General features: G+C 38.1%; 1 protein-coding gene across 1 annotated transcript; it reads right to left on the bottom strand.

The window, feature by feature from the left end:
* Window positions 1–327: 327 nt before the first annotated feature.
* On the bottom strand, window positions 328–21,057 carry LOC131397630 (sulfotransferase 2A1-like). Its single transcript, XM_058530721.1, has 6 exons — window positions 20,922–21,057; window positions 19,262–19,470; window positions 17,325–17,451; window positions 7,240–7,334; window positions 5,615–5,795; window positions 328–617 (listed from the first exon to the last, which is right to left on the bottom strand). Exons 1-6 carry the CDS (start codon window positions 21,055–21,057, stop codon window positions 505–507), a joined length of 861 nt encoding a protein of 286 aa, XP_058386704.1. The 3' UTR covers window positions 328–504.
* Window positions 21,058–21,721: the final 664 nt, after the last annotated feature.

The following is a 21,721-nucleotide window of genomic DNA, read 5'->3' as shown; positions in this document are numbered from 1 at the left end:
AGAGACTAAGGGAACAACTCACTCCACCATGATGCTGATGTCACTCCACCATATATCCTTTATGATTAAACACTACATAGTAATGGAATAATACAAAGTTGGGAATTATACACCTGAAGGTCAGAATAATAATAAATTGTGGAACTACAGACAATGGAAAGAAAAAGAGCCTGAACTGCTTCTTAATTTTATATCTCATTTTTATTTAAAAATTCTGACATAATTTTGGGCAATACTTATATCATTTGTTTTATCTTTTTCTCATTTCTTTATCATACTGTTTGTATCAAACATTACAGACACTTTTTGAAAGCTGGGATGCTCATAATGAATTAATGGTACCCTGGTAATTTTTAACAATCAAGCCCTCAAAGATGCAAAGATTTGATCACTCGAGGCCCCAGGGTGAAATACAGGTTTTCTGCAATTACCCTCCTTCATGCGCATGTACAAGGACAGGAAAACAAATATCAATATTCAAATAAGATCTAGAATTTTTGAACATTATTCCCATGGGAACAGGTCTTGAGGAAGATCTGCCATCTTCTCTTGGAATATTTTATCAAAGGCTTCAGCTTGGGCCACTGTGAAGTGATTTTTCCAGTCCCCAGAAATGCCTGACAAACATGAAATAGAGACTCAGATCAGACCTTGGAGTAGGTCTCAAGACCCCAACACATCTCCTCCTGGATCTATTCCTTCAGTCCACTTGACATGGAAGTTGTAGTTAATATAGCAGAATGACCAATGGCTCAATGGTGGGCCTCTATACTGCCTGGAAATCATACCCATTTACCCTTCCATCTGCCTGGAAATGATTTCCTATATTCTCCTCTTTCTCAACCCATCCTGTATACAATTCATCAGCAAAACTGCAGCTATATCTTCTGATACATCCAGAATCTGGCCATTTCTCACCACCTCTATTTCTACCACCTTGGCCCAAGTCAACATCATGTCTCACCTGGATTATTGTATTAGACTTCTAACTAGTCTCTCTGTTTTTGAATTTTCTCCATTATAAGTTATTCTCAGAGTGGCAGCCATCTTGATTGCTTGAGAAGCTAAGCCAGATCATGTCCCTTCCTGCTCAAATTCTCCAAGGACTTTTGGTTTTACTCAGTGAAAGTGCTTATGGGTTCTATATGGCTTCAGGTGATTTGGCCCCTGTCATTTCTCTGACTCCATCTCCTATGACCATCCACTTGCTCACTCTACCCCATCACGCTGAGTCTTCCAACTCTGCCTCAAACGTTTTCCCTCTTCGGTCTATGTGCATTTCCTGTTCCTTCTTCCTGGAATGCTGTTCTCTCAGATACATCTGCATCTTGCTCATTTGCTTCTTTGATGTCTTTACTCCAAGGCAGCTTCTCAGTGAGGTTCTCTTTCACCTCCCAATTTAAACTGTAAATCCCCATCGTTGCTGTATTTTGCTTCAAAACACTTATCACGTATGAGATGCTATATGTATTTTCTTTGTTGTGTGGCATCTCCAATTTATGTAAGTTTTAGAAAGTCACAAACTTTTCTTTTTAACTTGCCAAAGACTTAGTGTTTCGAAGAGTCATAGCTACATATGATACATACATAGATACATACTCAAATATTTGTTAAAAGGATGACTAATAGAATGAGGAATTGACGATTATTATCTCCATTTTATAAATGAGGAAAAAAGACTTAGGGAGGTTACAGAGTTAGAAAGTGATGGATGTGGATTTGAAGCCATAGATTTTGCAATCAGAAGCCATGCTCTTAATTATACAATCATATTATATTTCTATATCATATACATGAATACCTGTGTGTTATATTAATATATTAACTAAATTAATACATTAATTAAATGAATATATAGCAGAATAATATATAATTATATATAAATTGCATATATATAAATATAAATTACGTACTATTAACTTATATGCATAGAAGTAATGTAACAGAATGTCTAATAAAAAACTGGTGCCCCAGAAACATCCATTGTTACTCTCATGCTAATCATTATCTTCATTATTAGAACAATTTTTATCATTGATATCTTAGGATCGTGTATCATCCATAACACTCCTGACTTTTGGGAAACCAGAAAATGCTCTTGAGGCACCAAAGTCTCTGTAAATTCAATATGGCAGCCCCCTCTTAAACATCAGTCCAGATAAGAGAATCCAATTTTCCATGCAGGGTCCTCAAGTTCTAAATCGTACCCATTTTCAAAATCCTACAAATCCTTCTGATGTAAATTTCTGTTTATGTCTCTCCTTAGTCCTTTTCTCTTAAAAATCTCCCCAACCTCTTGTGTATTAGTTTGCTAGGGCTTTGTAACAAGTACCACAGACTGAGTGGCTTAACAATGGAAATATATTTTCTTACAGTTCTGGAAGCCAGAAGCCAGAGATCAAGGTGTTGACAAAGTTGGTTCCTTCTGAGGCCACAAGGAAAGAGCTGTTCTGGGCCTCTCTCCTTGGATTATAAATGACTGTCTTCTTCCTGTGTCTTCATATTGTCTTCCCTATGTATGCATCTATGTCCGAATTTCCTCTTCTTATAAGGACACCAGTCATATTGGATTACATCCCACTCTAGTGACCTCATTTTAACTTAATTACCTCTGTAAGACCCTATCTCCAAATATGGTCACATTCTGAAGCACTGGATATTAGGGCTTCAACATATGGATGTGCCAGGGGGACACAATTCAGTCCATAACATCTTGGTTGTGAAGACACATTTAAAAAAACTCTGTGAAGCACTAATATATAATAGTGGTTGAATGATCTCAAGTTTTGGATAAAGTTCATTAGAGCTTCAGGCCATACTTATGATGTTTACTGTCCTAGTGTTAACAGCTATATTGCAATGATTTTGATATTCTGATCTGTAATATGTTTAGATATGTCATAATAGGACAAAGTTTCACCAGCTCATTAATTATTATACTTTAAAACAAACTTCTTTAATAAATTATTATATTATGTTTTTAATCAGTCTTCTTTCTGTTTAAACAACAAAAGTCTTAGAATATCTAAACCATGCCAGACATCATCCTTTAGCATAAAAATAATCAAGGATAATAATAACCATAATTCATTAGAGAAAACTATTGCTTTTATCTGAAAATCAGATAGGTCACCAGTAATGGAGACTTCAACAGCCAGGACTCTCCTAAATGCAGTTGCTATGTGTAGACACCGAAGGGCAATAAAAAATATTTTTCTTGTGTCCTGAGCAGAAAGCTGTCTCAACCATCATAAAAGTACGAACAGAACAGCCCTTGACAAGGAACAGCCAACATTTGATATGGCTTTTCATTACATCATGATTTATATAACTATCTAATTATAATTGATATAATTAATTTTAAAATCAATCTTGGACCTGTATGTGCCTCCAGATGAAAGAAAGGACACAGGTCAGACATGGGTTAGAGAAGCAGGATATTATTCCTTTTCATCCATTTCTTTCTTTCACCCACCTGTCCATTGCTAGTAAACTCTGTCCTAGAATAGTGAAGTCGTAAAGCATGGTAGTTGTAAGTTTAGTCTCTAGCATCAGTGACCTGGATTTCAAAGTGTCTTATTAGCTGCATCAGGTATCACACTTTCCTGACAAAAATAGTACTACATGAGATTGTTGTGATGATTCACTTACAAACTACATGTTGAGTCAGATCATCAGCTGATCAATAATAATCACATGATAGTTGTTACTATTATGATCGTTATTATATCTATCCCTCTCAAATCTCTATAATATATAATATAATCCCTGAGTTACTGGAAAATATTGAAATCCAATATGGTTGCCTTCTGGAGGAATCATCCTAGACAAGAAGAAATAGTAGGTGTACTCACCAAGTTATGCACCAAATTCAACTGAAGCCACTCTATTATGTCTCTGCCAAAAATATGCTTTGTTCATTCCCATTGCCTTTCTCTCTTAAACAATCATCTTTTGTCCTTTTAGCCATTTCACACAAGCATTGTACATAAATATAACATTTTAAACTCTTCTGTACCCTGATGCATAAAAGGAAATTGAAGAATGGATGATCTCTCTATGCTAGGTATTCCCTTTACTTCTAGTTTAGTAAAGTGCCAAAAACTAGGATTGCTTGAAGTCTTTTTTTTTTCCTAAACAACAATTATTTATTTTCTCACTCTCTGGTGGCTTGAGTCCAGGATCCAGGTGTCAGCAGGATTGGTTTCTTGTGGAGGCTTCTCTCCTTGGCGTGTAGGTGGTCACCTTCACATGATCTCTTTGTGTATGTGCATGTCTGTGTCCAAACTTCCTCTTCGTATAAGGACACCAGTCATATGGATTTACACCCACCCTAAAAGCCTCATTTTGCCTTAATTACCTCCTTAAAGACCTTATCTCCAAATACAGTTACATTCTGAGGTATTAGGTTAGGAATTCAACATATGAATCTTGGGGAGACACAATTGAGCCTCTAACGCTTGTCCTTCTGGCTTCCTCTTCCCACTTCATGTCTTTCTCTCATGAAAAGACCTTCACCTCATCCCAACTGCCCAGAAGTCTAAACCCATTCCAACATCAACTCTAAATCCAAAAATCATCTAAATGTCATGTAAATCAGGCACAGGTGAGACTCGAGGTCGGATTCATCCTGAGGCAAGATTCCGCGCCCCCCCCCCCCGCACAGCTGTGACCTCTGAAACCAAATAAGTTATCTGCTTCCAAAATACCATGGTAGAAAAGTCTTAGGATAGATATTCCCATTCCAAAAGGGAGAACTCAGAAAGAAGAAAAGGATCACACGTCCCAAGCAAATCCAAAACCTAGAAGGGCAAATTCCATGAGAGTTTAAGCAACGAGAAAGCCTCATTATGTTGATGCTCTGACCCCCTAGCTCACTGGTCTGGTGGCCCCCAGGCCTTCTGCCCTCTGCCACCACCTGCTCGAGGTCTTTTGAATCACTTACTGTCTTCCTTCCATGCATCACCATACTGCATATATTTGAACTATGATGTTTTAGGAAAATGAGCTCCTATTCCATGCAGTAGACATTCTTCATTCATCTTCAACCCAAAGATATGGACATGATAAATCTTTCATCACAGGGGGGTCGTACAATGTCTGACAGCAAGACAAGCTCTCAGCTAAGTGAAAAGTCTCTCCTCTCTCCTTTTCTCAGTTGAATCATTCTTTATACATTTCTTTGTTCAGGGTACTTCTCTATGCTAAATCACCAGTGGGGTAGCACAACATGACCATCCCCAATCCTGTCCTCATTTTCCAGGTTAATCCTAGTGGGCAAGTTGGCAGGAGTAGCAAATTAACCTGGTCAGTGTTTGTAGAATGGATATGCCCCATGTCATATTCTAAGGAGAGAGAATCAGAAGGACCTCGCATAAGTCAGATGACCATTGCAGTCTTATCAACTTTATCCAAGTGCCTGCAGCCCTGCAGTACATCAGTACTATGAAAAAAGATTCCCCGATAAGGGCATTTGAGAAGTTCTCTGGGTGATGAGCAGTTAGAGTTGATAAATTCAAACACTCCCTAGTCCCAACTGTTAGTGCCCTACTGTAAACACCAGAATGCCCTCCATGTATATAATACATTTTGAAGGCAGAGCATTTTCTTTTACCTTTTCTCATAAATGATCCATTCTTCTCATCTAAATACTGACCATGCAGGAGGGAATAATTGGACATCTTGTTTTCTTTCATGACCTGGAAAGAGCTATTCTTGAGGAGTGAGTTCAGTTCTTCTGGTTCTAATTTCTTGCCCAGGAATTGGCAGATCTTCTCTACAGTGCTTCTTGTGTCCTAGAAGAAAAAATGAGAGAGAGGATATGAAAGAGAAGAACATTGAAAAGAGTGTGACAAGGAAGAAACAACAATGTGAGGAGAAGGAGAGGTGGGAAGAAGAGAGGAACAACGTGAAAAGTGAGAAGTGATTGGTAGGATGCAACTAGGAGGAAGAAGGGGGAAAGGTAAAGAGGAAAGAGCACAAAGGATGTAAAAGATGCAGGATCCACGTGGATTTCCCAGCATAGTGGAGTTCAACACTAAACACAGGGCCTGGGTTTTCTAAAGAGACTTTTAGAAAGACTTTTAGACAATTATGATCAGGATTAAGCAAGAAGAGGTTCAGGGAGAACCTGACAAAGATTGAAGGGATTGATTTCAAATCCTGCTGTGCCATCAGTTAATACAGTTTTCTATAACTAACATTTGAATAACACACAGAGTTTCATAATATCTTGTTACATATTATCTCAATAATTAGTACTTGACACATGATCCTGGGAGGTTATTATAAGAAAATGGCTTTTATAACCAGAAAGACTTTGCTTTGAATCATAGACCTTCATCTTAGAGCTATAATGTTTTAAAATGTTTATTTATCCTGTGAGCCCTCATTATGATCTAACCAGAGAATACACAACTGTAGAAATTACCTCAATAAATGTTCATTTTGTGATTTGAAAGCATAGGTACTGGAAGGTATGGAAGCACATAACCTGAGGTAGGTAAACTTGTTACAAAATCTTCTTGGTAAAAATGCTATTCATGTGGAGGTCACAGAGAATTGGACAGAAGTAGCCAGAGGAAGATGATAGGAAGTAATGTTTCTCAAAAGCAAAAGCCTGTGTTTACACTATTTTCTCTTTTCTCCAGGATACCACTAATGAGTAAAGTTGATCTTCCAATGGTTTAATCACTCTTACTGGTTTTGAACATCATATGATACATTTTCCTGTCCATTACTGTTCAGTCTAGTACTGGCCTGTCAGAATAATTACACAGATTTATTTCATGACTTCATTTTTCTTCTCTCAGTCAATCTGGGATGTCATGCAATTGGACACATTTCTGGAACCAGACTTGTGTCCCCTAGTCCCATCTTCTTCCTCAGTCCCCTCCCACCACTAGATTGTCAGCAGCATAATGTGTCCTACCCCAGAAATGTTAGACCCTTTGCCAGTGTGAGCATAACACATTGTACTCTGTCTCAGAGCATGAAAAAAATACCTTTAGATGTTGTAAGATGAAACAAAGATGAACACATGAAGAAAGAGAGCATGGAACTTGGGCAGTGTCAACCATAAGTAGGCGATGAAGACAGGGAGCTATTCTTACTCCTAATGACCCTTCACAAGGCTAAACTTTGAGAAGGTGGAATAGAGACACAGAGGAATGGAGGGAAGTTAGAGGAAGTGAAGATGGTGGTGAGAGGAAGTGTGCTAACCATAAGAACCATAGTTACCCGTTTCAGCTCTTCATAACTCAGTATCAGGAAGTTCTCCTTCCCTTTCATGGACATCCAGCCATGAATGTGGTCAAACCAGGATCCATATGGCACTGCATATTGGGGAGGCAGAAAGAAGGAGTATATTACAAACTCTGTGAAACCATGGATCCATCTATTATGTTCACTCTTGTGGGCACAATTAATAGCACAATGTCTCGCACATTTAGGCCTATCCTAACACTTTGCTGAATGAATGAGAGTAAAGATGGAAAACTATTACCCAATATCATGCACTTACCCTGTAATGAGCCCCATGCATTTGGAGGAGGCTCTGTACCAGTTTTCACACTTTCTTAGAGAGATCCTATCCAGAGAACTATGTGGCTTGAGGATTGGTATTCTTGCTGCCCCATATCAGTTCAGTGTTTAGAATTTTTTGTTGATAAGTCATTCCCTTGAAGATATTTTTCACTCTTCTTGTCTTCATTGTTGCTATGATAATTATTGTTCCTTTGGAAATTATCTGTATTTGTTCTGGTTTAAGATTTTCTTCACTATTTTCTACTACAGCTTCCTTAGGGACCAGGTGAAGATATACTTGTAATAATTCTTTATGAGGCCAGGTGTTGTTCTTTAAACTGAGATTTCATCAATGCAGGAAATTCACAGGCATGTTTACTTGAAAATTGCCTTTCTCCTTGCTTAATCCTGATCATAATTGTCTAGAAGACATTCTAAAAGTCCCTTTAGAAAACCCAGGCCCTGTAGTTAGTATATAAAATTTTATATTATCTTCTAGGGAGTAAATCTTCTCACTCCATCCTCCATATCCTAACTATTCTATACTATTGAATGGCTGTCTACCATGCCTGAGCCCTTCTTAACCCTGAGGTGTAGTGGGAAATTAATTATTAACTGAAAATTCTACTCCATTAAACTATCATTCAAGAATGAGCATAAAGGGCCGGCCCCATGGCTTAGCAGTTAAGTGCGCGCACTCCGCTACTGGTGGCCCGGGTTCGGATCCCAGGCGCGCACCGATGCACCACTTCTCTGGGCATGCTGAGGCCGCGTCCCACATACAGCAACTAGAAGGGTGTGCAACTATGACATAGAACTATCCACTGGGGCTTTGGGGAAAAAAATGGAGGAGGATTGGCAATAGATGTTAGCTCAGAGCCGGTCTACCTCAGCAAAAAGAGGAGGATTAGCATGGATGTTAGCTCAGGGCTGATCTTCCTCACCAAAAAAAAAAAAAAAGAATGAGCATAAAATAAAGACATTTTCAGGAAAATCACTGAGGGAATATACCACTTTTGTTATAAGAGATATAATTTAAGTTATACTCTATGAATAAACAAAGTGAATCCAGGAGGAAGGAACAACCAATGGGTCAAAGAGGAAATCAAAAGAGAAATTTTTAAAAGTCATGGAACAAACAAAAATGGAAGCACAAGATATCAAAACATATGGGATGAAGCAAAAGCAGTTCCAAGAGGTATGTTCATAGCTCTGAATGCCTACATTAAGAAAAAGAAAGATCTCTGGGAGCCATCCTGGTGGTGTAGTGGTTAAATGCTCGTACTCTGCTTTGGTGGCCCAGGGTTCATAGGTTCGGATCCCGGGCATAGACTTATGCACTGCTTATCAAGCCATGCTGCAGTAGCATCCCATATATAAAGTAGAGGAGGATGGGCAGGATGTTAGCCCAGTGTCATTCGTCCTCAGCAAAAAGAGGATGATTGGCAACAGATGTTAGCCCAGAGCTAATCTTCCTCACCAAAAAAAAAGAAAGAAAGAAAAAGAAAGATCTGGGGGGGAAAAAAAACTAACTTTACACTTCATGAACTAGAAAGAGAAAAACAAAATTAAACCCAAAATTAGCAGAAGGAGGAAAAACAAAGACCAGAGCAGGAAAAAAATGAAATAGAGCCAAAAAACAATAGAAGAGATTAATGAAAATAAGAGCTGGTTTTTTAAAAAGATAAACAGAATTGAGAAACTTTTAGCTAGACTAACTAAGAAAAAAACAGTGCAGACTCAAATAAATCAAAGAAGTGAAAGAGGAGATATTACCACTGATGCCACAAAAACACAATGGATCATAAGAGACTGCTATGAACAATTACACACCAACAAATTGGATAGCCCAGAAAAAAATGGATAAATTCCTTGAAACACAAAGTCAATCAAGACCGAATCATGAAGAAATAGAAAATCTGAATAGTCCAATAACAAGTAACGAGATTGAATCAGTAATCAAAAATCTCTCAACAAAAAAAAAGCCCAGGACCAGATGGTTTCCTGGTAAATTCTAGCAAACGTTTGAGGAAGATTAATGCCAACCCTTCACAAATTACAAAAAAAAATTGAAGAGAAGGTAATACTCCCAAACTCATTTTATGAGGCCAGAATTACCCTGATAACAAAGCCAAACAAGGACACTATAAGAAAAGAAAACTACAGGCCAATATTCCTGATAAATGTAGATCCAAAAATGCTCAACAAAATATTAACAACCTGAATTGAAGAGCACATTAAAAGGTTTATACATCACAGGATGCAAGGATGGTCCAACATATACAAACCAATAATGTGATATACCACATTAACAGAACAAAGGATAAAAATCATATGATCATTTCAGTAGTTGCAGAATAAGCATTTTAAAAAATTCAACATCCTCATGATAAAAATTCTGAAGAAATTAGGGATAAAAAGAATGTTCTTCATCATAAGAAAGGTCACATATGAAAAGTCCATGGCTAACATCATACTTAATGGTAAAAACTTAAAAGACTTTCCTCTAAGATCAGGAAATAGACATGGATGTCCACTCTCACCATTTCTATTCAACATAGTACCAAAAGTCCTAGCCACAGCAATTAGGCAATTTTTAAAAAGGCATCCAAATCACAAGGGAGGAAGTAAAATTATCTCTATTTGCAGATGACATTATCTTATACGTAGAAAACCCTAAGGACTCTACCAAAAAACTGGTAGAACTAATAAATGAGCTTAGTAAAGTGGCAGGATGCAAAATCAACATATAAAAATCTGTCAAGTTTCTACACACTAACAATGACTATCTGAAAGAGAAATTGAGAAAACAATCCTATTTACTATAGTATCAAATACAATAAAACAATTAGGAGTAAATTTAACCAAGAAGGTGAAAGCCTTGTATACCGAAAACTAGAAGACATTGATGAAAGACATACATTGATGAAAGAGATTGAAAAGACACAAATGGAAAGATATCCTGTGCTCTTGGGTTGGAAATATTAATATTGTGAAAATGTCCATACTCCCCAAAGCAATCTACAGATTCAATGCAATCTTTATCAAAATTCCAATAGCATCTTTCACAGAAGTAGAAAACAAGTCCTAAAATTTGTATGAAACTACAAGAGACCCCAAATAGACAAAGCAATTCTGAGGAAAAAGAACAAGTCTGGAAAAGAAAGTCTCTTCAACAAACAGTGTTGGGAAAACTGGACAGCCACATGCAAAAAATGAAAGTAGACCCTTACCTTACACCATACACAAAAATTAACTCAAAATGGATTAAAGACTTGAATGTAAGACCTGAAACTATGAAACTTCTAGAAGAAAACATAGGCAGTACACTCTTCGACATCGGTCTTAGCAACATATTTTCAAGCACCATGTCTGACCGGGCAAGAGAAACAATAGAAAAAATAAACAAATGGGGCTACATAAAACTAAAAAGCTTCTGCACAGCAACAGAAACAATCGATTATTTGAAAAGGCAACCTATGGAATGGGAAAAAATATTTTCAAACCGCATATATGATAAAGGGTTGATATCCCACATATATAAAGAACTCATACAACTCAATAGCAAAAAAACAAAATAGTCCTATTAGAAAATGGGAAAAGGTCCTGAATAGATAATTTTACAAAGAAGACATAAAAATGGCCAGTGGGTATATGAAAATGTGCTTAACATCACTAATCATCAAGGAAATGCAATGCAAAGCAAAGCCACAGTGAGATATCACATCACACTTGTTACGATGGCTGTTATCAAAAAGACAAGAGATAACAAATGTTGGTGAGGATGTGGAGAAACAGGAATCCTTTATACACTGGGGGTGGGAATGTACGGTGCCATTACGGAAAACGGTATGGCAACTTCTCAAAAATTTAAAAATAGAACTACCATATGATCCAGCAATCCCATTCCTAGGTATATATCTGAAGGCATTGAAATCAGTATCTTGAAGAGATATCTGCACACCCATGTTCATTTTAGCATTATTCATAAAAGCCAAGATATGAAAACAACCTAATTGTCTTTGATGTATGAATGGATGAAGAAAATGTGGTATAAATACACAATGGGATATTATTCAGCTATAAAAAAAAAAAAGAAGGAAATCCTGCTATTTGCAACAACATGGATGAACCTGGGGGGCATGAAGCTAGGTGATATAAGTCAGAGAAATAAGACAGAGAAAGACAAATACTATATGGTATCACTTATATGAGAATAAAAAAATGCAGATTTCATAGAAATAGAGAATAGAATGGTGGTTGCCAGGGGCAGTGGGGAGAAGGAAATGGAAGGAGATATAGGTGCATGGGTACAAATGTTCAGTTATAAGAATAAGTTCTGAGGATCCCATGTACAGCATGGTAACTATAGTTGATCTTTTGGTATTATGCACTTGAAAGTTACTGAGAGTAGATACTAAGCAGTCTCACCACACACACACACATGCATGCACACACGCACAGACCTAACTATGTAAGGTGATGGATGTATTAATTATCTTGATCTTGGTAATCATTATACAATTTATAGGTATATCAAATAATCATGTTTAACTATATACAATTAAATTTTCAATTATTCCTCAATAAATTTAAAAATAACATTTTTGAATAATTACCTTTAAAATTAAGAACAAGGTAAATATTACCACTATCATCACTTCTATTTCATTCTTGTCCCAGAGCCCTGGCCAATGAGATAAGAGAAGAAAAACTAAAGACAACATAAGTGTATTAGAATGAACATTAACATCATTCCTTAAAGGTTATATTTTAAAATTCATAGAAAATCAAAGAGAATGTACAGGGAAACAATGAGAATTAAGAAGAGAGTTCATTCAGATTGGTGAATATCTGATCAACATTCAAAATCAGTTACATCCCCAAATCAGGCACAAACTGGAAAATGTAATTTTAAGATGTCATTAACCTAGAAGGAATGAAATACATCTAAAAAAGAATTTCAAGATTTTTATAGAAAAAAAATCATCATAAAAGATCACGTAATGTCTATGTTACCTAAAGCAATCTACAGATTCAATGCAATCCCAATCAGAATCCCAATGACATTCTTCACAGAAATAGAAAAAGGAATACTAAAATTCATATGGGGCAACAAAAGACCCCGAATAGCTAAAGAAATGCTAAGAAAAAAGAACAAAGCTGGAGACATCACAATCCCTGACTTCAAAACATACTACAAAGCAATAGTAATCAAAACAGCATGGTACTGGTACAAAAACAGACACACAGATCAATGGAACAGAATTGAAAGCCCGGAAATAAAACCACACATATACAGACAGCTAATTTTTGACAAAGGAGCTAAAAACATACAATGGAGAAAGGAAAGTCTCTCCAATAAATGGTGTTGGGAAAACTGGACAGCCACACGCAAAAGAATGAAAGTGGACCATGTGCTATCGCCATTCACAAAAATTAACTCAAAATGGATCAAAGACCTGAAGGTGAGACCTGAAACTATAAAACTCATAGAAGAAAATATAGGCAACACACTATTTGACATTGGTCATAAAGGAACCTTTTCGGATATTATGCCTACCCAGACTAGGGAAACTAAAGAAAAAATAAGCAAGTGGGACCTTATCAGATTAAAGAGCTTCTACAAGACAAATGAAACTGGAATCAAAGTGAACAGACAACCCACCAGCTGGGAGAAAATATTTGCAAATCATATATCCAAGAAGGGGTTAATCTCCATGATATATAAAGAACTCACACAACTGAACAACAAAGAAACAAACAACTCAATCAAAAAATGGACAGAGGATGTGAACAGACATTTTTCCAAGGAAGATATACAGATGGCCAATAGGCACAGGAAAAGATATTCAACGTCACTAATCATCAGGGAAATGCAAATCAAAACTACACTAAGATATCACCTCACGCCCGTTAGAATGGCTATAATCATCAAGACAAAAAACAACAAATGTTGGAGAGAATGTGGAGAAACAGGAACCCTCATACACAGCTTGTGGGAATGAAAACTGGTGCAGCCTCTATGGAAAACGGTATGGAGATTCCTCAAAAAATTAAAAATAGAAATACCCTATGATCCAGCTATCCCACTACTGGGAATCTATCCAACGATCATGAAATCAACAATCCAAAGAGACTTATGCACCCCTATGTTCACTGCAGCATTATTCACTATAGCCATGAAGTGGAAGCAACCCAAGTGTCCCTCGACTGATGATTGGATCAAGAAAATGTGGTATATATATACAATGGAATACTACTCAGCCATAAAAAAAAGACAAAATCGTCTCATTTGCAACAACGTGGATGGAGCTGGAGGGTGTTATGTTAAGTGAAATAAGCCAGAAAGAGAAAAACAAACACCATATGATCTCACTCATATGTGAAATATAAACCAACACATGGACAGAGAAAACTGTATTGTGGTTACCAGGGGCAATGGGGGTAGATGGTGGGCACAAGGGGTAACGGGAGACATGTATATGGTGATGGACAAACAAAAATGTACAACCAAAAATTTCACAATGTTATAAACTATTAAAACATCAATTAAAAAAAGGAAGGATAAACAATGTCTATAAATGCAGAGATAAACTAAGTAAAATATGCCAGTTCTCCACTAATTATTCTGTTAAATTACTAAAATGACAATCATAACAATACTGACAATAACGAGTGTCACTGAGGATGTGGAGTATCAGGAACTGTCATATGCTATTTGTGGGAGTAAAAAATAAATTCATATGACCGCTCTGCAAAATAGTTTGATACTATATTTAAAATTGAAAATTCACATTTGCTATGCTTCAGCGGTTCTACACTCAGATATAAATCAGAAAGAAAGTCACACACACATGCACCAAAGATGATTTATTCCCAATAGCTCTAAAATTGAAACACTCATTTAATTTCTAATTTTGGACATACAGAGTACTGAGAGAAGCATTTGATCAAAAAGCTATAGTAATCCCCAGTTATCTGAGGTTTCACTCTTTGTGGTTTCAGTTACCCACAGTCTACCTCAGTCTGAAAATATTAAATGGAAAGTTCCAGAAATAAACAATTCATAAGTTTTAAATTGTGTGCCATTCTCAGTACTGTGATGAAATCTCATGCTGTCCCACTCCGTCCTACGCAGGACATCAATGATCCTTTTGTTCAGCATATCCACACTGTACGCTGTACGGATATGCTACCCGCCCCTTAGTCACCTGGTAGCCATCTCAGCTATCAGATCAACTGTCTCAGGATTGCAATGCTTATGTTCAAGTAACCCTTATTTTACTTAATAATGGCCCCAAAGCACAAGAGTAGTGACGCTGACAATTTGTATATGGCAAAGAGAAGCTGTAAAGTACTTACTTTAAGTGAAAAGGTGAAAGTTCTCCACTTAAGGGAAAAAATCATACGCTGAGGTTGCTAAGATCTACAGTAACTCTTATTACAGTATATTGTTATAATTGTTCTATTTTATTGTTATTTATTGTTGTTAATCTCTTACTGTGTCTAATTTATAAATTAAACTTTATCATAAGTATGTATGTATATGAAAAAACATGGTAATATATAGGGTTCAGTACTATCCACGGTTTCTGGCACCCACTAGGGGTCTTGGAATGTATCCCTCATGGATGAGGGGGAACTACTGTAATGGCGTCAGTGATGTTTGCAAATAGCAATTATGGTTCATTCATTTTGATTGTCCCTTTGGTCAAACCTAACTTAGTGTTCACCTGCTGGTATGGTCAGCCTTGGGTGGTGGGACCCAGAGTAGAGGAGCACACAGCCATGAAAGCTTGCTTGGAGTCTTTTGAGAGGGAATTCTAGGGTTCAAATTTCCCAGAGCATGAGTGATGAAAGGATTGCAAGCTTGAGGAGTCCTATAGACTCCTTATCTTGCTGAGGAGGAAACGTGTCCAGAGCAGGGAACCCCCTAAGGCTTTGTTTTCATGTATGATCCAGAGCTCTGCTCTAGGACCTAGGGTCCATAACATGGACTTCTGTTGCCTGGGTCTAAGGACAAAATTTCCTAGGACTTAAATTCCCAAGGTTTCTTCATTGGCATTGGGAAAGGTTCAGACTGACCATCTACAGGGCTGCAGAAAACTCAGGATATTGGTATTAGCTGATAACAACAAAGATTTTGGTGTTGGTGGTTCTTGACTGGATAAGAAAGAGGCATGTGTGTGAGTTTTAAGGCACAGATAAGCAAGATATTGGCATAGTGGTGAGGTTTACAGGACATGTCTTCATCACCTATGACTGTTGATTGGGCTTTCCTGGATTCCTGGTGACAGCTAAAGCACAATTCAGACTACTTTATGCACCAAATGGCAAGATCAAATATATCATTGATGAGGTGGGGTGTTCTCTTTATGTCTGGGCTTCCACCATAGGGTATCACTGTTACCTCTTTTCTGAAAGAGGAACCTGAAGGAAAGCAGGGGATAGGGCTGACGAGTTCAGCCAGGATCAGCTCAATAAGAAATACAACTACCAGGCTTTGCAGATTGGACTTTATGCTGAGGGCAAACAATTCAGGAAATGTGAACTGTTCAATATCTAACAGACAATTAAACCTAGCCTAGAAGGGCCAAAGTGCGTGAGGTGTGGACACCAATAATGAGTCTGTTACATGAATCTGGGTGAAAAGTAACAGTGGCTCTGGTTAATAAAGCACAAATAGAAGGGGTAGCAAATAAATATTCATTATTTAAAAAACATGTATTAGCTGCTTACCATGTGGCAAGCACCACTCTAGGACCTGGGGTCAAGAATGAACAACTCAAAGAGCTTACATTTTAGTGGGGAGACACATGGAATAAACAAATAAATAGAATACATACTCATTGGTGATGAGTACTAAGGGAAAAAAAAGATAAGACTCTAGAGATGCGGAAGGATGCTATTTTATATAGTATTGAAGGATGACTTCCCTAAATACAAGAACATTTTAGCAGAGATTAGAAGAAAGATATTAGTCAACGTTGTCGGACTTGGATAATAAACAGATAAAGGAAAGTGGTGAAGGGCATGGGAGAGTGGGATGGGAAACAGATGACACTTTTTGAGACATCAGAGTCATGCTAACTTTGGGTGTGGGGTGGTTCTATTAATTGAATAAGATCAACCTGCAGTGAGAGCATTCTGGGATGTGAGGAGAAATGTGTTCATGTTTGCACATATTGAGTTACAGGTGTCTGTGGCTCTCTCTAGTGAAGATGACCATAGGCTGTTAGGGAAACAGGTCTGAAGCCAGGGAGACATATAACAGCTCAGATATGGAACTCATCATGTAGTTTTGAGAAAAAAATGCAAAATTTCAAGCATCTGAGAAAGCCTAGAAATTCTGCGTAATTAAATGTATAGAGATCCAACAGTGATGCATACACTTTTGAGACAGATAGGACAATAGGATTAAGGAAGTTTTAGAAAGATGCATCCAAAAAATGGTGGAAAGTCAGAACTGTGTTGTCCAGGAAGCCAGTGAAAAGCTGACTTTCAGAAAGTCACGAATGAGGAGAGTAGAGAAGATTACCAGTGCTCTGTGTTAGTATTAAACAGGCCTGGAGACTCAGAACATAGCTAGGATGGATTACGATGGGGCAAGCTGAAAGGGTGGCTGGAGTTCCACTGCTCTGCAGGACAGAATGTGGACTTTGAAAATTTGGATGCAATGGTGAGGCAGCCTTATACCCCCAGGATGGTGAGATGTAGCGATCTCAGGTTGGGTGTAAGATGAGGTCTGATAAAGGCCTCTGACAATCCCCCAGCTTCCATATTTTACATTCACTCACCATTTCCTTGGATGAACCATTCAAAATATTCTTCCATTGACTCTGGTTTCTTAACAAACTTCGAAATACTCCAGAAAAAATAACCAGACACGAGAATATCTCTGGGATTTCTGATGAGATAAATCAGCTTAAAGAGAAAAATGGGCAAACAAAAACTCAATACAGTCATTTCTCATCCTTCTTGATCTTCCTAAAAATGGAGAAAAAGCCAATTCCTAGAAAATACCTATTAAAGATCAATGAATTCTTTCAATAAATTTGTTGTTGCATTCATTAACAAATACGTATTTTTAAGAGTCTATGAACCAGTCACTGTGGGAATATTAAGAATATAACAATGGAAGAGGAAAGCATTGTCTCTTCCCTCTTGGCTATCATAGTCTACTCACAATGGGAAGCAACCGGAGATTACAAAGGGTGAGTGGTATTGCATTTTTGTAGTATAGTTTAAAGAATACTACCAGGAGAATGGATTAATAAACTGTGCTATATTCATAGATACAGAAGACATTCATATAGTATAAGTCTATTTATAAGAAGTTCAAGAACAAGCAAAACTAATCTATAGAGTTAGAAGTCAGGGGAATGGTCACCTCCGCGGGTGGGCAGTGATTGGGGAGGTGCATAAGGCAATTTTCTAGGGGAGTGGAAATGTTCTAAACCTGGATCTGGAAGATAGTTACCTGATTAGCAGACATTTGGTCCTGTGCAAAGTGTCCATAAGACACTGAGTCCACAGCAAAAGGACCTTGATATTTGGTCATATTTGGTCCTGTACAAAATGTCCATGGAGGCATTGGGTCCACACACCAGAAGGTCTTTGGTATTTCATCCTGTCCAAAACCATTTGTCATGGACCAAATATGCTCATGGATGTTTTGGATAGGACCAAATGTCAAGGACTTTTTGCCATGGACCAAATGTTTATGGATGTTTATGGATGTTGCAGGACCAATGTCCTGCAAGGATTTAACCCAGTGGTGTACAAATGTAAACATTCAACAAGCTAATACGTAATATTAGTGCACTCATACAGACACATACATGCAAGGACACTTGGCCTTTGAACATCTGACTTATACTCTGGATTCTGCACCAAATTCCTTTGTGACATTACTCTAGGCCTCCATTTCCCCATGCAGGGATTTAACAAACACCAATAAGACACACGTAAATGAGTGTATTGTAAAGAAGCTTGGAAAGTGATGGGTTAAAAAAAAACTTCATTGTGCAGCAACACATTGTGAAATTTCCAAGAGAGGAGAATATTGTTCTAAGCTTCATAACCTAATTTAAGCATAAAACTTTTTAAAAATCACAAACCAATGAGCACCTTCTGGGAAAGTATGTTTCTAAAAACATTCTGAGATATGCTAGATCCTGGATATCCATGGTCCCTCCTGGGGATCATCTGTCAGCCCCATGAGAGATTCCTGTGGCTGCTGAGCTCAATAGACAGCTACACATAGGAAGACGTAGTGGGTAGAAAAACCAGCCATGATGCCAGAGAAATCTCCCTGGATTTAGGCATTGATTTATGAATGGGCTGCTTCCCATCTGGGCAACTCTATGTCTGGTGCTCTTACCTAAGTGGCAGGAGGCATTTACTTAATTAAGATTGGCTATTTTTTAGAGCAACAGAGGGGGGTAATCTAGTATTTAACACAGTTATAAATTTTGATTGGATTTAAAACATGGTTTTCTAAGATTCTGGTGTTGTCATTTCGCATTCCTCTGGTTTACATCTGGTTCCTATAACCTGTGGAGGGGTCTACACCCTATACTCAAGTATGGCCCCTGGCATCACAAATGCAGAATCTCAGGCCCACCCCAGACCTACTGGATGAGGCTGCATTTCACCCAGATCTCCAGGGGACTCCCGGACACATTAGAGGGTGGAAAGCATTGACCAAACATCTTGACCATTGAGCACTGACCTTGGTCTTGGAACTGAAGAGAGACTTGGGGATGAGTTGGATGGGGAGGTGGGAGCTGATGAGGCGGGGGCCTTCCTTATCCTTTAGTATGTTATACCCATACTCAGCCTCTACCCAGGGTGAGCGTTCCCAAATGGGCACAGATTGGATCCACTTGGGATCCCCCTTGGAGTGAATCAGGCAGAGAATTTCAATCAACCAGTTCGTTCCTGGAGAAAGAAGGAAAAATGATGGTCACTCATTTTAATCCGGCTTTTTAAAAACTTGTGATAAAATATACATAACACAAAATATTCCATCTTAACCACTTTCAAGTGCACAGTTCAGTAGTGCTAAGTACATTCACATTGTTGTACAACCATCTTGCAAAACTGAAACTTTGTACCCATTCAACAACAGCTCTCCATTTTCCGTCCCTCCAGTCCCTGCCAGTCCCTGGCAACCACCATTCTACTCTCTGTTTTAATGAGTTGGATTACTCTGGATGCCTCACTGAAGTGGAATCCTGCCATATTTGTCCTTCTGTGACTGGCTTATTTCTCTCGGCATAATGTCCTCACAGTTCACCCATGTTGCAGAGCATATCAGGTCTTTTTAAGGCTGAGTAATATTCCTTTATGCCTATATACTATATTTTGTTTATCCATCTGCCAATGGACATTTGGGTTGGTTCCACCTTTTGGCTATTTGATTAAATCCTTTTAACTTGTTCTCATTGCCCTTGGCTTTACACCACCTCACTACTTCCAATGTCTTCAGCCTCAGTCTTTGTCCAATTTGCAGTCCCTCTATTCCTCTCCCCTCGTAGAAATATGATCCACATTCTTTCAATTCCGTGAATTTGCCAGGCTCTTTTCTAATTCCTGATCATGTCCATGCTGATACCTTTACCTGAAAATATCCCCTTTCACTAGCTTCACATTCTTTTTTTTTTTCTATTGGCAAGGAAGTTTGGCCCTGAGCTCACATCTGTGTCCGTCTTCCTCTATTTTGTATGTGGGATACTGCCACAGCATGTCTTGATGAGCAGTGTGTAGGTCCATGCCTGGGGTCCAAACCTGCAAACTCGGGGCCACCGAAGCAGAGCATGTGAACTTAACCACTATGCCACTGGGCTGGCGCCTTCACATTCATTTTTTCATCTCAATTTACATGCTATTTCTTCTACTTTTTGTATTTGGCCGTAAACATTGTTTATTCATCTCTTCTCATTTTACAGAAGTATAACTGACAAAGAAAAATTGCATAGATTTAAGGTGTACAATGCAATGATTTGATATATATATACATTGTGAAATAATGACCACAATCGAGCTAACTAACATATCCATCATCTCACATAATTACCTTTTTTACCCCTATTTCTTCTATAAGGACATCACTGGTCATCCTCCTCCATTCCTCCATGCAAACACCTGACTCTGCTTAGGACTCACTCCTATGGGTTCCCCTAACACCTTAGATTACCCCTGTGGACACTCATCCTACTGTGTAACTGCCTGGCTGAAGCCTTTTCTATAATGTAAAAGACATCAGGGCACAGCCCTAGTCTCCCACAGTGTCATGTATTGTCTGGCATATAGAAAGCACTCCATTCATCTACTGAGTAAATGAAGGACGTGGTCTCAGCCTGTCCCAGTATCTGATGCTGCTTCCTTACCTGATTTGGGGTAAGCCACTATTAAGACATCTTCATCCTTAAACACAAAATTCTCCCACTCTTCTCTCAGGAGTTCGGGTATGAAATCAACAGCAGGGAGAGGTATCCCTTTAAACCACACGTACTTGTCTGACATTGTGATGAGCTCTCTGTTCCTGGTGTTAGATTCTCAGCTGTGGCCACAATTGGAGGTTGTGGCAGCTGCTGCGAGATCAGCTTTTATAGCAAAGATTAAACAATTATTAACCTCTCCAGGTTTGTTGAGGAAGTGTCTGCTGATAAAGAAATGTAAATACTGTAACTGACAGTTGGTCAGTTCCAAGGTTGATAACTGAACAACTGTAAAGTCATTGAGAGAACATTCTAGGATAATCTAAGTTTGAATTCATGGAAGGGAACCAGGAATTCAATAACAAGCCCAAGGATGAAGAAATATTGGCAAATTTTTAAAATATTTTTCATAAGCTTTATTTTTTAGAACAGTGTTAGATGTATTGGAAAATTGCAAAGATAGTAGAGAGAGTTCCCATAGTCCATACTTGATTCAGAAGTCCTTGTCTTTTCCCTAGCGTCCTTTTTCTGTTCCACGATCCCATCCAGACACCACACCACGTTGAGTCGTCGTGTCTCCTCAGGCTCCTCTTGGCTGTGACAGCTTCTCAGACTTTCTTTGTTTTTGATGATCTTGACGGTTTTCAGGAGCACTGGTCAGATATTTTGGAGAAGTCCCTCCATTGGGGTTTGCAGGATGTTTTTCTCATGATTAGACTGGGTGTATGGGTTTTTGAGGAGGAAGTTGA

This window comes from Diceros bicornis, chromosome 34, assembly GCF_020826845.1.
Source record: "Diceros bicornis minor isolate mBicDic1 chromosome 34, mDicBic1.mat.cur, whole genome shotgun sequence".
NCBI classification, from domain to species: Eukaryota; Metazoa; Chordata; class Mammalia; order Perissodactyla; family Rhinocerotidae; genus Diceros; species Diceros bicornis.
Note: the sequence above shows the minus strand (reverse complement) of the source record. Positions and strands in the feature narration are given on the sequence as shown.

Excerpts from the sequence above, each read along its gene's own strand:
- LOC131397630 (XM_058530721.1), bottom strand. The coding sequence starts at position 21,057 with ATGTCAGACAAGTACGTGTGGTTTAAAGGGATACCTCTCCCTGCTGTT. Across the intron at positions 17,452-19,261 it reads TCTTCAGTTCCAAGACCAAG|CTGATTTATCTCATCAGAAA; the intron begins GTCAGTGCTCAA and ends TTTCTCTTTAAG. Across the intron at positions 5,796-7,239 it reads GTTATGAAGAGCTGAAACGG|GACACAAGAAGCACTGTAGA; the intron begins GTAACTATGGTT and ends TTTTTCTTCTAG.